This window comes from Elaeis guineensis, chromosome 9 (genome assembly GCF_000442705.2).
Source record: "Elaeis guineensis isolate ETL-2024a chromosome 9, EG11, whole genome shotgun sequence".
In the NCBI taxonomy this organism is placed as follows: domain Eukaryota; kingdom Viridiplantae; phylum Streptophyta; class Magnoliopsida; order Arecales; family Arecaceae; genus Elaeis; species Elaeis guineensis.
The window spans coordinates 54,003,171-54,024,962 of record NC_026001.2 but is presented as its reverse complement, the minus strand read 5'-3'; the positions used below and the strand labels follow the sequence as shown (position 1 = coordinate 54,024,962).

At 37.2% G+C, this 21,792-nt stretch overlaps 1 protein-coding gene across 5 annotated transcripts in view; it reads right to left on the bottom strand.

Moving 5' to 3' along the window:
• LOC105035214 (importin beta-like SAD2) overlaps positions 1-21,792 on the bottom strand; it is a 73,034-nt gene that overhangs the window by 26,367 nt on the left and 24,875 nt on the right. For all 5 annotated transcript variants that reach the window (XR_012134439.1, XR_012134440.1, XM_073243741.1 and 2 more), the window contains exons 11-15: positions 4,307-4,466; positions 4,179-4,220; positions 3,973-4,091; positions 3,684-3,882; positions 324-455 (exon numbers count right to left, since the gene is read on the bottom strand). Coding sequence is in view for 3 of the 5 variants with exons in the window: in XM_073243741.1 (XP_073099842.1) it covers positions 324-455; positions 3,684-3,882; positions 3,973-4,091; positions 4,179-4,220; positions 4,307-4,466 (652 nt within the window). In the remaining 2 variants the exon portion in view is untranslated. The remainder of the gene's footprint in view (positions 1-323; positions 456-3,683; positions 3,883-3,972; positions 4,092-4,178; positions 4,221-4,306; positions 4,467-21,792) is intronic.

Below are 21,792 nucleotides of genomic sequence, written 5' to 3'. Positions count from 1 at the left end.
GAAATTTTTTTAAGAAGTTATATTTTTTCTAATGAATTGTCTACAAATCAAGATTTAAAAAGAAATTGGCATAACCAGCATAGCAGAAAATTATCAAAGTATATTACCATCAAAAGTCCACAAATTGTATATTCAAAAATACACAGCATATATGGAACATAAAATAAGATGCCAACATCAGCATGCAGAAATTTTAATAGAAATCCTGCTCTGCTAAGCAGAACCCTTACCCCATTGAAGAGCGAAACTACTTTGTCAATGATGAGAGTATAGAATCAGAATATAAAAAATGGCAATGAGCACATTGCAATGTATACACTTACTTTCAAAGTAATCAATAGCCCAATCATTAAGAGCATCTACCATCAAAGGCCAAAGACTCCACATCTCCAATGAAATTGTTGGGGAGAAAAAAGTCATATAGGAGACAATTTCCAAAACTTCTTCAAAAACATCTGCCATGCATAATAAAGAGAATGATAGATGAAAAATAAGATTAACTCAAAAAGATAAACTGATGAAGCAAAACTTTCAGATAGAGTTGAAGGAAGACAACAAGAGAAAATAAGTTCACAAATAGGATGCAAGCTTTCCAGGAGTAGTTCCCATTGGCAAAACTGAAGTGAAGCTTATATATCAGATAAAACAATAATGGCATGCACGTAACATAAAAATATTAGATATCCTTAACAAATAATATCCACAAGGCTGAATAAGATTGACAAAACAGTCAGTAGTTGCAACTAAAGTAATCAACCATTAAGAAAACAATATAGGCTACTATTTGACAAATATTAAATATTTTGCACAAGAAACAAGTTAGATCTAAATAAAAAAGTTAATAGAGGAGAAGGTCATTACTAAGCACATATAGACATATCCTCAATTACATAAATCAATATATGATTCCAAGCTCAAATACCAACAATGCTGGCCACAAGACATTATAAAAAAGATAGAAGGATGGTGTCGAGTTAACAGCCTACCACAAAATGAATGAACAAGCTAATCGAAATGAGTGTAATTTAAAAGCCATAACACACAAAGGATAAGGTTGGTTAACAGTTCTTGTTAAAAACTATCCAGATTGCAGAAGCTGACCTCAGCTAGAAATGCCAACTTGGCACATTTTTCCACAGTGTCATTTAGGGGAATTTTAATATCAAGCGATGCACAATTTAAGCATGTCGTCATTATGTGTTCAATAAAAAAGTTCCCATTATTATTTATCAGCACAAGTACCGAAGAGCAAATCTTAAGTAACCTTAAATGTATCTAAGAAATAACTGAATGCCTGTTCTGTTACTTTGTATTTTAGACATCATTTATATCTCTTCTTTCTTGTTTCAATTTTCCATTTTTGGATAAGCATCCAAAAAATAGCTGTATATGTAAATGTATTATGAACATATAAATGTACGTGCAACACACTAGGACACTTGGACAATCAGCACCCATTCCAATGAACAAGTAAAATGACAACAGATTGTTAGCAGCACCAGATAGGTCGTTAGCAGGTTGTGTCGAATTCTTTAAGCTGACTAATATATGTGGATTAGGTTCCTCACTATGACAAGTACATGTAAGTTCAAAGCCATAGCCAAGATGTAAGATGATTAAGGAAATTACCTATATATTGTTGAAAGAAGGTTATGAACTAAAAGCCAACAGCTAGAGGGTTGTGTCCACATTGGCCTCTGAGCTGGTAAAAAGTCTGCAAATCACCATTGGACAGAATGACCAAGTGTAAGTGGTGTAATCCATCAAGAGAATCAGATCATTTTGGACACTTGAAAATTGTTCAAAACTACAGGTAAGATTGGGCACCACATTCGTATGGCTACCATTCTGTACAGTATCTTATAAAAGACTCGAGCGGATGTTTTCTCATAGTCATCAAAAGATTTGCCTATGCACGAGCACAATGGATATGCTTCATACTATACAGTCAATGCAACAAGACCATATATTGGAAACCACTATCGGAGTTGGAGATATCAATCTCGTACGTACAACGTGCAAGTGCTCCCTTGACTGGAGAGCACAACTACCCAATGTCTTTTTGATTCAATAATTTACGGCTAAAGCTGTGTACTGTCCACAATACCCAGGATTTTATCCTTAATAGAGAGCAAACTAGTTGCTCTGCCTTGTTATGAGAGATAAGAATTTCCAACAAGGAATCTAACTACGGCATGTCATCCACATCAAAGAGACATGTGTCTTGATACGAAGCAGCATTTTAATCGAACTGAATTCATGTTACAAAATATTATACACATAGTATATAGGAAAATTATATTCAAAACTGAGTTTGCATGTGCATCGGTTTTCGCTTGTCTCCAACATGTGATCAAGGTTCTGATGCGCTATGAAATTGACTACCTACTAGATTGATGGTACCTACATTTTCCACACAATCCATCAAGGATAGAAGGTTAAGGGACTGAATCGCAGCAATAGTTTTTACGAATGGATACTTTTCTGTCCATTTCATCTACCAGGGATTAGCATAATTATACATCCCTATATACAAGGAAGCTGGTCTACCTTGTTTCATTGGACAATCACACATCGATTGAGTATTTCTCTTGAGTCCTCACAGAACTCTGACTCAATCAATTGACCACATAAATCAAACACTTGGTAGAGGGATTGATTAATATGGGTTAGCATAACATTATTGGGCCGGTTTATGGATTAAACCCAAACCCGACCATGGATTAGCTGACTCCTAGGGTTCACCCTGGATGGCTGGCCCACCACAAGAAACCCTAGGATGGCTGGCCAAACACCAAGCACTGCCTAGGTGGCAACCACATGCTAGGTCATATTGCCAGCAGGCACTGCAAACCTAGGGCTTCCTAGGGTGGCATGTGAATACTAGGATTTCACCCTAGGTTGGATCCTCTTATTACAAATAGGAGGGGTTGCAGGTTTTTAGGTGTGCTATGAATTATTTTTTGGATATTTGAACATAGAAATCTCAAGAAAGAAATCCTTAGTAAGCCGCCAAGAAAAGAGCGATTGAGATAGTCAAGCAATTCTTGAAGAGTCTGAAGGGTGCGTTGTGGATCCAAGTCTTTCAACCAATCTTCCATTTTGTGTTCTCATGTCTTCGTTGCAGAAATTAATATATGCTATTATGCATTTAATATATGTTTTTTTGGTGACTTATCGAAAAAGAGCAATCTGAGTATTACTCTTCCGCTGCATCATGATGTTGGACTTCATTTGTGTCCATCAAATATTTCATTTTTGGTTCCAGTTAACCCTTACAAAAGCTCCATGCTTAGAGTTGGGCCTTCAGACTCTACTACTCTTTTCTAAATATCTAATTCAAAAATCAGATCTAAGCAATTAGTAGATCTAACAATCACCTACAAATAGAATTTCTAGAGGGGTGGAAACATAGCTTCAGTGCCAAATATCTATTACATTTCTGGACAACAAACTCTGAGCCACTTAAGCAAGCCAAGCACCCATAAAGGGATATACCACAGAGAAACAAAGAATAACCAGATTATTATGACAATGTTGTGATTATGACACTACATACCATAATCATGCCCTTTTGACATTGGGACATGTCATAAGGCAACATGTATATAAACCATTGATGTTCACCACATATATTTGGTCAACTACATTTCTTATATGCACTTGAAAAGTAGAAGACATACCTTGACCATCTGTAGTCAACATTCTTTGCATTATAGGTAATAATGTAGGCTCAATTTGGACAAAAAGATGGGGAAGCCTGCTCACAGACTCAAGAATTGTGCCTATGGCACGCAAACAACCAACAGCTGCCAGAGCACTGGAATCATCAGCCTCATCCTCTGCTTCAGATGTATCCATGCACCTCCAGAATGCAGCAGCCTAGGCAAAGATTTTCAGCATATATATAACAAGGAACTGCCTTGCAGCACATGAATATACAAAGAATTGTTAGACAAGCAAGTAAATTACTAGATTCTGGCATAAGCCAATAGCATATGGTGCCATCTCTTCACCAAACTTATCCACAATAGTCTCAAGTGTGAAGACAAGGTCCTCATTTTCAACTTCATTCATCAGTTTGAAGAACTCTGCAAGTGAGAAATCAAAATTCTACTAAATAATATCCATTCAGACAAAAATATTTAAACAATTATTAAAAAAAAAAAAATACATACCATCAAGCAATTGAGGAAGAATTGGACGGATCTCATTTAGATCTGTATCAGAACCAGCATTCTTAGAGAATTCAGGAGAACAAATATAAGAAGTACAAAAAGTTGAATAAGAGGCCAAGAAAACATGCCTTTACATGCTTCAACGAAAGAGCGCAATGCAAAGACTGAATCAACACGGACAGGAAGCTGTGGATCATGCAATCCCGAGACAACCAAGTGAAATGCTCTACGAAAGTTGTTTTGATCTCGAAAGTTGATATGAGCATACTGTCCTGCAACCCATGCTGCCTGATAGCCCACAATACAGATGAATCAATTAATAAAAACAAATAACTTTGTAAAGAGAAAAAAATTAATTCAACCTTTAGTATATGTACACCGTTAAAGTGGATTTGACAAAGAAATAGAGAAGAAACAATCAACAAAAATGACACTTATTGAAGCAGTTGTAGAAATGGGATGAAAAAGGGTAATGACAAGATTTTAAGCATTAATATGAACAAGATTTTAATTCCAAAAGCCAATAATCCTCTGATTGATCTAATTTATTTACATGATTGGATTTACAACTAACATCCTAAAATATATCAAGTCATGCACAGTGAGTGTTAATACAAACAATCCCCGTAATTATCAAATATACCCAATGTTACTTGGACACATGGTCAAGTGTCCGAGTTCCACAATAGTCCAACATTGGAATCTTCTGAAAATTCAATATGGGGACATGTGAATATTATATATGTTTGTCTCAGTACACATTGATGTATGCATATAATGAACAATAAGATAGAGCTATAGTCCTTGAGTTCATAAAGTTCGACAAGATAGTCATTAGTTATAGTGTCAGAAATAAAAAAACTTTCACATAGAAGTGCCAAAATAAAAGATGCATAATGGGGCATCAAAATTAAATAGTACATAGCGTCAAGGAGTGTCATGAAGCATCCAAAGTGTCCAAGTGTCTGATATGTCTAGACACCCAAAATATGAAATGTCTAGGGCCTCTAGGTAACACTTATATACCTTAGCATTATTGGTGAGAGTTGGAGATGCAGATGCACAATAATGTATTCATTGTGTCCATTTCCACTTAATGTATCCTAGTTCAGTGTTAATAGACATCACTATGATCAATCTCTTACAGATTACATTTTGAACCCAGATTATGCACTGTATGGCTGTCAGCGGGGATCTCCTATTGGCTGTAAAAGAAATGATGAGCAGGCTAGATGACTCAAAGGAGAGGCATCGATAGCTATTAGAGAGGTAATACTCACTTTAAGGGAGTTTGACTGTCAGTAATAATTAAGTACAAGTCTGAAACATCATTCTAACATGAAAGAATTTGACCTAATGGAGAAATATTTTGCCAGTCATGCATAGCTTTAAGGAGTCTAATGAGTTTTTGGGAGAGATAAGCCTAAGCCTGGTGTGACTTGCTACAATACATATTTACAGAATTCAATTCAAACGCTGCCAGCTAGTAGATTGCTCCTCCTGCAAACTGCCGCATTCAATGGATACAAGAGAAAGTAGCGAACATTCCCATATACATTCATAAGTGAGAAATCATGACGTAGACGTCTTAAGCTAGCAAATACCTTGATTTGAGGGACCGGGCTTGAAAGAATTGGAAAACAAGCTGATTGCACCTGACCCTATCGATTTTGACATTGCGCGCACTAGAACAGATGTAACTCTTTCATCCAATGTCAGAATCACTATTATGACCCCAATTCGAAAAGCTCTTTTCATGCTCTATAAGCCTGACTGCTTCGCCATCACATCCAATTTGGGAGTCGAATTCTATTGTTTGACAAGTCAATGGGAGAACAGAAGAGTCATAAATGAATAGAAAGTTTTATATTTTTTGCCTCTTTTATATTTCGAATAAATCTGGAATTCCAAATGGTTTATGCATCTAGTTAGGATTTTTTCCTCTATAAATAAGGGCCCCGAGCCAATATTGTATCCAGCTTTTAGTTTATTTTCATGATATTGAATCAAAAACTCCAGAAGAGAGTTTCTTCTTCCTTTTGCTGTTTTCTTGTTTCATGCATCTTCTTTCTCTTTTCAATCAAAACGTGGCATAGACTGCGTCAGTTAGTATTAGAGCTCATCAATCTTTGAGCGGAGTTCCTTCCTACAGCCGAGATGGCGGGTGGTGGTGGTCGCAAGAAGAACCAGACCACAACCCTGGCAACAACCCTTCAAGAAATCACACAGCAGGAACAATATCTAATGATAGAATGCGAAGATTTGAGAAAACAGATGGCAGAACTGACTGTGCGTCTTATGCAGTTAGGGAATTGGGATGCGAGATCCAAGGTGGAACTAGAAGATCGCAGATCTAAAGGAAAAGCTTCAGATTTCGAGAACCTCTTCCATCAGGGTATTCCCATCCATCGGCGTGAAAGTTGAGGTGATTCATTCAAGCGATCAACCCGCTAATATGATACCATCAGAGTAGATTTGTTTGAATATTCAGACAGTCTACAAACGGAGATGTTCCTCGATTGGCTGGATCAAATCGAGTGCATCTTCGAGTACAAGAAGGTCCACAACAAGAAGGTGAAGCTTGTCACCCTGAAGTTGACGGGACAGGCTTCTGCATGGTGGCAACAATTGAAGAAGAGAAGAGAGGGCAGAGACAAGCCAAAGAACCAGGACTGAGATAAGATGAAAAAGGCATTGAGGGAACAATTTTTGCCCTTCAACTATACGCAGTTCCTATATCAGCGTTACAAAACCTCCATCAAGGGCCTTGATCCATGGATGATTATATAGAGTTCTACCAACTGGTCGCTAGAAACGACCTGACGGGGAATGAGAAGCAGATGGTGGGTAGATACCTTGGTGGACTAAGACAGCAGATCCAAGATGTCTTGAGGCTCCACCTCTTTTGGATGGTCAAGAAAGCTTACCACCGTGCAGTAGTTGCTGAGGAGCAACACCGACGAAGGCTTATGCCCAAATCTGATCCTTCTCTATAAAGCAACCAAGCATCGAAAAATCAGAAGCCCTCATGTTCATGATGTTGTTGATGCGAGGTCCTCTAAGCCAACCCTAGTTAGTTCTTCTACTCCGCAGTGCTTCAACTTTGGAGAGATTTGACACGTGCAAAGCAAGTGTAAAAAGCCTCCTAAACGGTCTGAAAAACAGCTACTGATTGAAGGAGATGAGATATCTGATGAGGATCTAGAGACTATCTATGACGGAGATGAAGAGAAAGATGACTCTACCATTCGGAGATAGAGGAGAGGCTCTAACTGTTTGAAAGAGCTCACTTGTTCCCAAAAAGGAGAAAAAAGACTAAAGGCAAACCAATATCTTCCATACCTGTTGCACGATTGAAAAGGTCTGCAACATCATCATCGATGGAGGTAGCTGCAAAAACATCATCTCTCAAGAGACCGTTATGAAATTGAATCTGACAATAGAAAAGCATCCTCAACCTTATAAGCTGTCATGGTTCCAAAAAGGAAGCAAGGTGTTTATAAATAGTCACTGTCTCATATCATTTTCTATTGGACAGAAGAACTTCAACAAAGTATGGTGCGACGTCGTTGCCATGGATGCGTACCATCTATTTTTGGAGAGACCGTGGTAGTATGATCGCAGCTTCACTTATGATGGTCGCTAGAATGCTTACTCGCTCTGGAAGGACCATCAGAAGATTACTCTGATGCCGATGGAGGATCTATCTCAACCAAAATCAGATACCAGCATCAACCTTCTGATAAATTATTCTTATTTGAAGTAAACAATGGAAACTTCTAACTTGAGGACGAGTTCTTTCCAGCCTAGGGAATATGACATCGACGTCTTAGCTAGCAAATACCTTAATCTGAGGGACTAGGCTCAAAAGAGTCAGAAAGCAAGTTGATTGCATCTGTCTTGTCGATTTTGACACTGCCATGCTAGAACGTGCGTAACTCTCTTATCCGGTGTCAAATCCACTATCATGACCCCAATTCAAAAAGCTCTTTTCGTGCTCAACAAGCCTGACCGCTTCACCGTCATGTTCAATTTTGAAGCCGAATTCTATTGCTTGATACGTCAACAGGAGCGCAAAAGAGTCCTGAACGAATTGAAAGTTTCATATTTTTTGCCTCTTTTATATCTCGAATAAATCTGGAATTCTAGATGGTTTAGGCATCTAGTTAGGATTTTTTCCTCTATAAATAAGGGCCCCTGACCAACGTTGCATTCAATTTTTAGTTTATTTTCGTGATATTGAATCAAAAACTCCAGAAGAAAATTTCTTCCACCTTTTGCTATTTTCTTGTTTCGTATGTCTTCTTCCTCTTCCCCATCAAAACGTGGCATAAGCTGCATCCAATCATCTCATACATCACCAGCTTCAAAAGTTATACATGCAGTTAAGGTGAAAGTACACCATCCAACAACAAAAGGTTTGAGTTGATCCTCTCAAATATCAATGCAAAATTCATACATGATATGAAGAATCTTGTGATCAATTGCCTCAAGGATTAACATAATCAAGGCGAGCCAGTTGTAAATGAGCCTAATTTTCCTTTATTGCAGGACAGGCCAGGGTTCAAAATGCCTGTCTACTAATAAGCTGAGGAGAACATGGGAAATCTGATGGCTGACCCAAGCCAAGGGCAAGGAAAGAAGTGAAAATGTGATGATAATGACCACTGTTTCATCAAGGATTCAAATGAACAGTGGAAGCACATTATGTTGGGCTCCGCAAATCATGATATCAAGCACAACAGAATACTAGGACCAATCAAGGAACCGAGGCAAACAGGGATACTAAAAGCATGATGGCAGTGAGAATCAAGGAACTGCTTACATCAGAAACAGCAAGAGTGCTACTCAAATCAACAAGGCTGGAAGTAAGCAAAAGAGTTGTATCACTAAAGAGAAAACACCATATCTTTTGGATGTCTGGATTGCGGCTTGCCCAAATCATCTAGAGATAATGACAGGAATGATAACACGATAGCAAACATTGTAGGACTGTGGTGATGGCGGCATAGGCATGGGACACAAGCAATCATACAAGTCAATGAGCCCATCTACTTGTAAGGCCAATTGGTCACTACATCCAGGATTCTGACTTGTGTCAAAGGCATGGTTTGTCGTACTAGTTGATACCAATGCATACCGACCATACTGGACCATACCAATACCAAACAGATACATGGTACAGGGAACATACCGAGTATCAATATGTTGAACCAACCTCCATACTAGGTATACCAACACAATACCAACACATTCATATACTAAATGGTTTTTTGTTTTCTTTTTCAGCAAGGGCTAATACTTTATCGCTCCACTCACTGTTAGACAGTGACAAGCTTATAGGACCAACTTCGATAACTGATATCAAAAGTTAAAAATTATTCTGGAGCATGAAAGGATTCTATATGTTCTTACAGATCCTGCACCTGAAGAACCCGCACCGAACGCACGTGGTACGATCAAAGACGCTTATCAGAAGTGGCTCAATGACCATATGATAGTGCATTGCATTATGAGGGTGGCGATAAACGACGAATTTAGTCATAAGTTCAATAACGCGCAGCCAGAGGAGATACTTCAAAAATTAAATGAGTCCTTCGGCACCCCTAACGATGCTGAAAGACACAAAATCTCCAGTGCAGTATTCAACACCCGAATGCGAGAAAGGACATCGGTTACGGATCATGTATTGTACATGATCAAGCAAATAGAATGCCTAAGCAAACTTGATTTTCCGTTGCACAAACAGTTAAGCAAGGATGCTATTCTCAACTCCTCCCTAAATCCTACTTGCCCTTCTTAAGTCATTATAGAATGACTAAGCCTGCAATAAGTTACCATGCTTTGTTAGGGTTACTACAGACTTTTGAGAAGGATAATCAACTCCACAAGAAGCCAGTCAATGTGGTAGGTAATCCTCAGTAGGACATCGATCCTTTAAGAGAGAAAAAAAGAAGGTGCAGAAGACTCGTGCTGTGGCTTCAAAGCCCAACAGACTGAGAAGTCCAAGACGGATCAGAGTGAGGAGAATGCTTCTTTTGTAAGAAGTTAGGTCATTAGAAAAGAAATTGCCTCGAATATCTTGCTTTCCTTGACCCCTTAAAAAAAGAAACAAGCAAATGAATGCTAGTCAAGATACTTATATGATAATTCTTTGTAATTTCTCTATTTATGATACTATATCTGGTATTAGGTACTGAAAGTCCAACTAATATTTGCAATTCGTTGCAGAGACTTCAGATCAGTAGGAAGTTCAAAAATGACGAGAGATTCTTGAAAGTTGGAGATGGAAGTCTTGTTCCAGTTCTAGCCTTAGAAATTATCTAGCTTATTTTCAATTCAAAAATTATCGTTTTGAATGATTGTCATTATTATCCCTCCTTTATGATGAATGTCGACCTTTTGGCCAAAGACGGTTTTAATTTCTTAATAAAGGATGATTTTTGTGATATCATTATGAATGATAACACAATTATACGTGAATAATTAAAAAATGACATATACTTTTTATCACAGCCTGTTAGTATAATGTACACATCAAATAAAAACCCAAAAATAGATTATGTCACCGATGCCTGCCTTTGGCATTGTCGACTTGGTCATATAAACAAGAATAGGATAGATACGTTAATAAAAGAGGGAATCCTCAATATCAATGATTGTGAATCCCGTCTTCTTGGAAAGATGACAAAGTCACCCTTTACTGAAAAGGATGAACGGACCGATGATGTTCCGAGTCTAGTACATAATGATGTATGTGCATCCATAAATACAAATGCCAGAAGTGGATATTATTACTTCATTACTTTCACTGACGATCTATCGAAGTATGGATACATCTATCTCATGAAACATAAATCTGAATCATTTGAAATGTTCAAACAATTTCGTAGTAAAATAGAAAAGCAAACTGAAAAAAGTATCAAAACTCTTCGATCAGACTAAGGATGTGAATACCTCACCAATGATTTTCTAACATATCTAGAAGAGAATGAGATTCTCTTTTAATAGACTCCTCTTGAACACCATAAAACAATAAGATGTCCGAAAGAAAAAATCAAACACTATTAGACATGGTTCGATCCATGATGAATTTTGCTATCTACCAATCTCCTTTTGAGGATTGCACTTGATACTGCTTGTTATGTATTGAACAAAATTTCGAGCAAGTCTGTCAATAAAACACCATATGAGATATGGACAGGACGTAGACCGGTACTCTCCCATCTTAGGGTTTGGGGATGTCCAACTTATGTCAAATGTTTAAAGACAGATAAGCTTGGACCTAGGTCTAACAAGTGCTTATAAAGCAATCAAGAGGACACTATTTCTACCTCATTGAAGAACAAAAGATGTTCGTCAGTAATAAGACAGTCTTTTTGAAAAAGAAATTCTTTGAGATAAAACTAATGCCACTAAAATTCGGCTCGATGAAGTTCGAGAGGTAGAAAAATCGGCACAATCAAATGAACTTACAGAAGCGGTTTTGATTAGAGAATCAAATCCCAGTCCCCTCATAGAAGTGCCTTTAAGAAGATCTGATAGAGTACCGCATCAGTCGAACAGATATTATGATTTCTTGATCCAGGATGGTGATCCGATTGAACTTAATGAGAACAACGAGGATCCGATCACCTATATGGATGTTATGCAGAGGACTAACTCTGAGGAATGTCTTAAAACTATAAGATCCGAGATGGAATTCATGAAAATCAATGATGTATGGACACTCGTTGATTTACCCAAAAGGATCAAACCCATAGGGTGCAAATGGAATTTTAAACAAATGGAATTTTAAAAGAAAAAAGGGCGCAAACGAGAAGATAGAGACCTATAAAGCCCGTTTGGTTGCCAAGAGATATCATCAACGTTATAGTATAGACTATGATAAGACATTTTCTCCTGTGGCAATGCTTAAATTCATTCAGATTATGCTTGCGATAGCAGCATACTTTGATTACGAAATCTGACAAATGAATGTCAAGACAACCTTTCTTAATGGAGAGCTGGAAGAAGTGTATGTGATATAGCCTAAAGGGTTCTGATGTAAACGTGAGATTGCAAAAACTAAAATTTCAATTAAAACTTTGGAAACTAGTTAATCTTTTTTTTATTTTGAGAATTCTAGAGAACTTCAATCACCATAAGCAAAATAGTAAATAAAATTTTAGCAAGAAAGTGATAGTAAAATCCAACTAAGAGCAACACAAAGATGAGAAAGAGCACACTATATAAGGAACAATAATATTACTCAATTAAACTGCTTATAAATATTCCAACAAAAGTAGTAAGTTTAATCCTATCGGACATAAAACTTTTAGTTTTCGGTTGATTCAGCAAGGATTGATGATGGTGGAGGGATGGTTGAAAAATAATGATACCTGAGATAAGGAGAGGTTAGGATTCAAGAGGGACAATGGTGTACCGATCGCATGGCTGCGGAGAATCCACGGTTGATGAGGATAGCGCCACACCATGGGTAAAATTTCAGCAAGAGAGGAAGGAAGAGAGGGGCAACAATCCGAAAAAAGTGTTGACAAAGAAAAAGAAGCCAACCACGCCGCAAGGAAGAAGCGACACGATCAATAGGAGAAAGGAAGAAGATAAGAGGTCAATGAAAAATTTCTATTCTTCAAAAATCTCTCCTCCCAAGCTCCAACGTTTGGATATTTATAATGCCAAAAATCAGCCTCATATTGATTTCTATTGTTCTTCATTTTTCAAGGCAGTACTGCATTAAAAATCAGCTTGTCTCTTCATTTTTTCAAGACAGCACTGCATTAAAAATCAGCTAATCTCTTCATTTTTCCAAGGCAGCACTGTATTAAAAATCAGCTTGTCTCTTATCTTTTCATTTTCTCTAAAACACTGACTCCAAAAGGTCAAAAGAAGAAAAAGAAGAGGAGGCATTAACTTCAGCTCATTACTCCTCCATTTACTTGAAGGCACATGCTCCAAAAGTCATAAGGTGCAGAAAAGGAGAAGACATTAAGTTCAACCATGTTGGTTTTGGATTTTGGAGATAATTTTGGTGGATAATAAGTTTAGATTAGCTGAACCAACTAAAACTAATTGTCTTAAGACCGAATTAAACACAAACTCACAAAACAAAAAGAAAATTGCATGTAATAAAATAAGAAATGATGATCGCAGCACTAGTGGCTGCATCAGTCCCCCCCCAAGTAGGAGAAAGCTCGACCCCATCGAGATGGCATCCTGAAAACTGTGGTATTATTAAATCCCATTGTGTTGGTTTTTCTCCAACCAAACATCTTAAAAGATTATCCAAAGATCGATTTACTACCTCTGTCTGCCCATCAGCTTGTGGATGGTATGGGCTGCTAAAATTCAATTTACTTCTTGCTTTATTTTGAAGTTTCATTGTTTCATGCATGCAAAAATTTTTCAAAACGAGTACGTAACGGAATTTAAAAAAAAAAAATCAGATTAAATCTAATTTAATCAAGCATGCATAAGATCAAATCTTAAAACCATAAACAGGATCGACACATGTGAGATAGGATTCAGATATAGAAATCAAATAGAGAAAAATAAATAGACTTCATACCTTGGCACGAGTCGATCTTCACTGCGAACTGATGATCATGGATGTCTACCGAAGATTCCTTGAAGCTGCACAAGTGTCCGACCTCTACGGATATCCACACGAGACTTTGATCTGATCAGAAGCTTATTGATCTCACCGAGGTATTAGCTCCCTTTGCAGAGATCGCATCTTGACGGTTGAAAATCTTCTTCTCTCAAGACACTCTTAGAGAAGAAGAAATAGGAGGATATTGATCTCTATACTAGAGATCGTGAGAAGAACTCTTTCTTCTTTTTTCTTCCTAAAATTCATGTATCAAATCTTTACGCTAGAGATGTAAGAATTTTGTCCAACTTTTGGACAAAGAGGAAAAGAGAAACCATGTCCAAACTAGGACAAAATATGACAGAAAAGGTGTCCTAACAACCAACATTTGGTTGTTTGTAATAAAGAAGAGATATAGACCATCTTACCTCACGCCCATAGCCTTCACACCGTCCCTCTCTCTCCCTTGATTTTTCCACGCACATATCTCCTCTGGTTTTGGTGTCAAACCTGATCTCTATCAGCCTCTCTAACCGTCCCATAAGACCCATGTTTAAATAGGCAAAGGGAAGTTTGATTTTGAGTAGGAGATGAGAGTCCAAACTCCTTTGGACTCTAGGAATTTTATGCCACCCACCTCCCTTTATTTTGTGTGCCCCATATACACAGAAATAGGTGATGGCGTGAACTCCTTTCACGCACAAAACTTCACGCAAAAGAGTGAAAAAATAGGCATCCAAAATCTGTTGGCGTGGGACCTTGGTTGGTGCAAGGAAGAATTTAATGCACATGGGACTCTGCTTTAGGTACCTGATTTAAATCAATTTAAACTCTAACCAATTCTAATCATATTAGGAATTGATTAGATCCAAATAGATGGAAATCCAAATCTGATTTAGAGCCCAAATTATTTAGATTAGATGTCACCTAATTAGAGGAGTCTTAGTCCTTTTAGACTCTCTCTTGATACTTGAGTCAAACTCAATTTTAATCCTAATCCAGTTAGGATTTGGCGCACCCATGAAGATGAGAATTCCGAGTCCAAATAGGAACTCAAACATTCTTGTTTAGATCCTAGTCTAATTAGAAATTAAGTCAAACCCAAATCTTAATTCAACAAGAAATCATTCTCCCATGCAATTTAGTTATCTCATAACCCAATAACCCAATTAGGCTTGATCAAATCAAACCCATATCAAGTCAAATTAAATCTAATTTAATTAGACCTGATGCAAGCCCCATAGCTCAATCAAATTTAGCCAATTAATAATCTAATTGCTAATTAATCCTCCTATAACTCACTAACTCTTTAGCGAGTTACTTAATTGCAACTTTTGCATTGAATTAATCATCAATCAAATTGATAATCAAATCCTGTCATGATTCATAATCGTAATTCAACTATTTGATCAGATAAAAGCCTCTTTGTGTGTGATCCCATAGGTTATATTCTATCTGATAGTGAGATATATTATGATCCCTATCACAATATTATCAAAACTCCTTTCAATGGATTGGAATCGTTCCAACTCTACCCACCAAAGATCATCGAATATCAAAATGATGCTCATGGGTCTCACAATCCATCAGTGACACTTAGCAGTATGTAGTGGCAACCCAGCAGAATAAAAGATGATGAACCTCTAGATGCAGTTAACATATAATACAGTCCCTCTATCGTGAGTCCCGATCAAATGGCAGGTCATGGATGGATCGTCGAACCTCATCATCGGTCATATGACTGATTCAATCAGCTCGAGTCCATATGTTATTCTCATGAAAACTCTTTTCCATTAATCATACTGCTATGACCATAGACTTAAAGACTCAACTTCTTAAATCTCATAGGACTACCTTTCTGTTAGGGTCGATAGATCCCATCTAGGTGTACACCCTCTCCTACAGTGGACCAACTGTCGCCAACATCAATTACAAGGGCTCATTGAGATCCATGTTTATGTGTCAGTCAAACTCCAGCAGCCTCACTGCCGAATAGCTGTAGCACCGCAAGTCAAAGGATCAGTCATACAACTGCAGTATCGAAAAAGTCACTAACGAGTGAGCAGACATCCATGTGACTTCTCGTGTTGGTCACTCTCAGTGCTAGTTGTTCTCTAACAACTACCTGCACTCTCGCTCCAATATCACTACACCACAGATTCGAGACTCATCTGCCTGAAGGAAGCGATCTGTACACTGATCTATCCGGATCAATCACCATCTCCATAATGATCCTATGACCATGAGCCATTTAGAAATTAATCATCAATGACACATATCTCAAATTCTCAACTCTTTGAGAATGTGTCATCATCTTGTTAATCCCTTGCATGATTCATGGACACATAAATATGAATAGTAATATAAATGCCTATAAAGTACAAAAATATGTCGTAGAAATATGATATGCGTCAGCCAAGATTGACTTCTAAAACATATATCCAACAATCTCCCACTTGCACTAAAGCCAATTTGCCATGTACCTATCCCCATCTTCACAAGACAGGCTTTAATCTTTGGCTAGCTAAGTGACTTACCAGTGGGTCATCCACATCTCATATAGAGTTTGCTCTCTGTATCTCTATGTATTTCCACTTGAGATAATCACGTGTTCTACTGTTTTATGTGCTTGGATATCTAGTGAGACTTAGGCTCTTTAGTAAAGGCTATGATGCCATTGTCTTTATAGTATAGTGTCATGGTATCTAATGACATGATATCCAATTCTGCAACTAATATTAGAATCAGAATACATCCTACACATCTACAGTATACTCAGCTTCCATCGATCGATTATTTGAAACCTTTCCAAAATATCAACACAGGAACACATCCCAACATCAAACAAAATCTGAATTGATGTATCCTCCCACTCCTAGCTTTGATCCTTCTCCAAATTAATAACAAATCCTCAGTTATTCTCAAGTACTTAAGGATGTTTTCACAGCAATCCAGCACTCTCAGTCTGGATACAACTAATATCTACTAGTGACATTCACAGTATTAACTATATCAGTTCTAGTGCATTACATAGCATACATCTATGCCCAGAAGATAGCAGATCCCTCTCCGAGATTTCTATGCTAAATCCTTTCAACATCTACTGTCTGTACATTATCTATGAAAATACAAGCATCCAATTGCATCTATCTCTATAGATCTTTATAACGCTTGCTTTATGTCTTTCATAGAGAATTCTATATTCAACCATATTTTAATCGATGTCAGTATTGGACACTCCCATTGACCTTTTTGGAAACACATAGTTCCTCATTTTTTATCAAACAATTTGATCATGAATATTCTAACTCCAAGATTATTACAGACTTTGTGATCTCATATCACGAGAAGTGAAATCTATAAGTTACTCCATATAGAAATTTTCAAAACATATCTAGTCAAGAAGCTAATTCACATCCTTTTTTGGAGTCGATGTCTAACATCGACTTGTTGTAGGTTTTGGAATCATCTCTATGTTCCCTATCTCCCATAAAAAATGATTCTCTACATCCTCTCTTAAGCATACCCAAGTACCTTTCGAGAGAATTAAAGATCTTACTACATTTACGAGGTGAAGGAGGAATATATGCATACTGGCTCATCATGAATAGGTTCTTTAAGTTTTATAGCTCGCTGCTCCTCAGAGACACTCTCTTCAAGCTTAACTTTCCTCCCACTGCTTCATCTTGATTAAACAATTTTTCAAGAAAATAGCATATCGGATCACAATCACATTGTCATCCTTTCAGAAGATAGTATCCCAAACTCTTTTAAGATAAGCTTTAGAGACCTATCCTCTAACATATCCGTCCGCTATCCTTAACACAAGCCGGACATCCTTGAATCTTGAAATAACTAAGATTCAGTTCTCATCATGTCGTATCTCATACGGTATGATAGGAACAGATTTAGAGAGAACCCAATTTAATGGAATTAAAGCATGTCCCTAAAGAAACATAAATAAATCAGTAAATTTCATCATGGACCGGACCATATCTCATATAGTCCCATGACTCTTCTTATCTCGTTAAGCTGAGATGTACTAAGAGGGGTCCAATATGAAATTATGCCATTTTATGAGATAACCGAGAAATTCCTTTCTTTGGTATTGCATCCTCGATCAGATCGAAGTATCTTTAGAAATTTTTCGATTTATTTCTCTACTTTACATCTGAATTCTTTAAACCTTTCAAAAATTTCAGATTTATATCTCATATACCTACCCATACCATGACTGATCATCGACAAAAATAACGAAGTAGAGGCAACTCCTTTGTTAGCACATCATATGGGCTACACACATCAAATGTGTACTAGGATAAATATCTCGATGATCTTTTTTCTCTTGTCCCACAAGAGTAGCTTGTTCATATTTCCTCAAAGAGATGAAGCACAAACTAGATATGACTCAACAATCAATGAGTCCAAAAGCCCATAATTCTTCTGTTTGTTAATCATTTCTTCTACTATATGACTTAGCCTAAGGTCCCACATATGCTCAAGGTTTATCTCAACTCTGGATCTCGAAGATCCAATGGCATTCACTGCTTGTTCAATTAAATTCACAAATGCATCACTATGCAAATGATAGAGACTGTCTCTAAGAACTAAATCCAAACGATAATCACAAAGGATGGATACTTATGGCCACATCAGCAACTCTTGTCCTATTGCCAATTTTAAGGATTACTTCCTCAGCCCTCTACCTTCCCATAGACTCTATAAAATCACTAAAGTCTATAACTCAACTGCGAGAAGAGAAAATCGTAAGAATGATATTGAGCAATTTCAACATACCTACTCTAGGCGTGTCTTTGTTTCTTTAGGCTCTCCAGATATTTGCCTCTGAACTCTTTCAAAGTTTCTTTGTTAGCAACACTTTAATCAATTCAGATAGATGCCAAGATGATCATTCATATGGTAGTTTATCATAAACTATCCATATAAACTAAACAGGGATCGCAAGATCAAATCCATAAGCAATTCTTTGTGCATGATCATGTCGAGCCTTTCAAGCTCCTTAATGTCCTCGATCATTATCAAATAATGATCGTAGACTGACTATCCATCGCGCATCTTATGCGCTGTGCGACTCTGATCACCTCACAATACTTGTAGATGAATCAATGTATCGTTGGCAGTGAACATGTACTCATGCATACGTTGGAGTTCATCTAATATAAACTTCAACATATAGCACCTATCTTTATCGACATTGTCCATCCACTCATCAAGTATAGCTCGTTGACTTTGGGTTGGACAGGCTGTTAACATCAGAATAACCTAGTAGAGAATATTACTTAATTTTCTAAAATTAATAACGATTCTTAGGTTTGTGAGCCGATCTATGTAATTGATTTCGATTAATCGGTTGATATCTAAGATTTGAGCTAGAGGGTTGGAAGCCGACACAATAAACAGCAGAGAGCAAAGATTCTAATTAGATGTTTGTGCTTATTTTATAATTTGCTCTAGAAATTTTTAGATGCAAAAAAAAGACCCACTATTTTATCAGATCTCCCACACTCTCCAAGTGAAGAAACAAAAATCCTAACGCGACAACTGGATTGCTAGTGGGTGCTGCGATCCCACCTATGCCATGCACCTCACCTAACAGTTATTGACAACACGAACACCGATGCGTGGATAACTTTTTGCCCAGATACTTCTCTAAGCATGTTGCAGCGGCTTGATCTCTAAGTCATATGGGCTCACCTAACAGTTATTGCCCACACTCCTTAGTTAAGTCAGACCCACCGTTCACAAGCAGGTGCAAAGCCATCATTGGATCCCTCACCTAACAGTTATTGAGCCCAACCCCATCTTTACCCTGGAGCAACTCTTTGCTAATAGAGTAGTTGCGTGTTCCTGATGCAACTGAACCATTGTGACCAACCGAGATAATCAACGCCGGTAGCACGCCCGTACATCTACAACGGTAGAAGACCATTAGACTTAATATTTATGAAGAAATTTGGATTTAGGCCTCATCTAATCAGTCATAATATGACTGATCTAATTGGCATAGGCTAAATCAAATTACCAAGCAACCATATTTAAGACTTAACCTTCCAAATTAGCCAGGTAAATAGAGATTGGTGGGGGTCCCCCGTTGCTTTTGTTAAATACCAATAAATTGACTAGATCAGCGAACAGAACCAATTAAATAACCACCTTTCAATTACTTATCTTAGACACCAATTAGTTAATTGATCCGAATAGGTTAGCTTGGATGAATCAGATTCGAGCCATAGAACCGAATTAGATCCTTAGGTTAATCGATTCTATATATGAGTGTTAATCGATTCGATCAACAACAATTGTATGATCTTAAGCTCTATTGACCTAATCCTAATCAACACTTGACTTGATTTGATCAACTTGCTAAATCGATTTTGACCCAATATGATCAAATCAGAAATCCTAAATGTAATCCAATTACATGACCTAATTTGATCTACCCATGATCAATCCCTCATGCACAAACACTAATTTCATATCTTAAATCAAAATTTTCAGATCTAAATTCTTTGCATAAAAAGTATGTTTTGATCTCGAAATAATTTTCAGATCATACATACATAACATATATCATATACATGAATAAGTTTAAGTTATAGAAATAAATTTCAGCCCTAAACATGCTTTCATATATCATATATATGAATCAAAATAGATCTCAAAATTCTTTTCAGATCTAAACAACAAAATATATATTACATATATGCTGAAAAAATCAGATCTAAAATTTTATTTAAATAAAAATTTTAATATCGTTCTAAGACAACAATACAGCATAACAAGTTATAGCAGGACAACCTTATGTCAAAACGACATCAAAAACTTTTAGATCTGAAATTTAATCTCATGCATATGACGTGGCTTTGATACCACTGTTGGAGTTTCATGGTTTCATGCATGCAAAATTTTTTCAAAACGAGTACGCAACGAAATTTTAAAAATTAGATTAAATCTAATTTAATCTAAGCATGCATAAGATCAAATCTTAAAACCATAAACAAGATCGACATATGTAAGATAGGATTCAGATACAGAAATCAAATAGAGAAAAATAAATAGACTTCATACCTTGGCATGAGTCAATCTTCACCGCGAACTGATGATCATAGATGTCTTCCAAAGATCCCTTGAAGCCGCACAAGTGTTCGACCTCTACGGATATCCACATGAGACTTCGATTTGATCAGAAGCTTATTGATCTCACTGGAGTGCTAGCTTCCTTTACAGAGATCGCATCTTGACGGTTAAAAATCTTCTTTTCTTTCAAGACACTCTTAGAGAAGAATAAGAAATAGGAGGATATTGATCTCTACGCCAAAAATTGTGAAAAGAACCCTTTCTTCTCTTTTCTTCCTAAAACCCATGCACCAAATCTCTATACTAGAAATGTAAGAATTTTGTTCAACTTTTGGATAAAGAGGAGAAGAGAAACCATGTCCAAACTAGGACAAAATATAGGAGTGAAGGTGTCCTAACAACCAACGTTTGGTTGTTTGTAATAAAGAAGAGATATAGACCATCTTACTTCACGCCCATGGCCTTCACACCGTCCCTTTCTCTCCCTTGATTTTTCCACACACATATCTCCTCTGGTTTTGGTGTCAAACCTGATCTCTATCAGCCTCTCTAACCGTCCGTCCCATAAGACCCATGTTTAAATAGGCAAAGGGGAGTTTGATTTTGAGTAGGAGATGAGAGTCCAAACTCCTTTGGACTCTAGAAATTTTATGCCGCCCACCTCCCTTTGTTTTGTGCACCCCATGTCACATGGAAATAGGTGATGGCGTGAACTCCTTTCACGCACAAAACTTCACACAAAAGAGGGAAAAAATAGGCGTCCAAAATCTATGGGCGTGGGACCTTGGTTGGCGCATGGAAAGGAAGAGTTTAATGCACACAGAACTCTGCTTTAGGTGGCTGAATTAAATCAATTTAAACTCTAACCAATTCTAATCATATTAGGAATTGATTGGACCCAAATAGATGAAAATCCAAATCTAA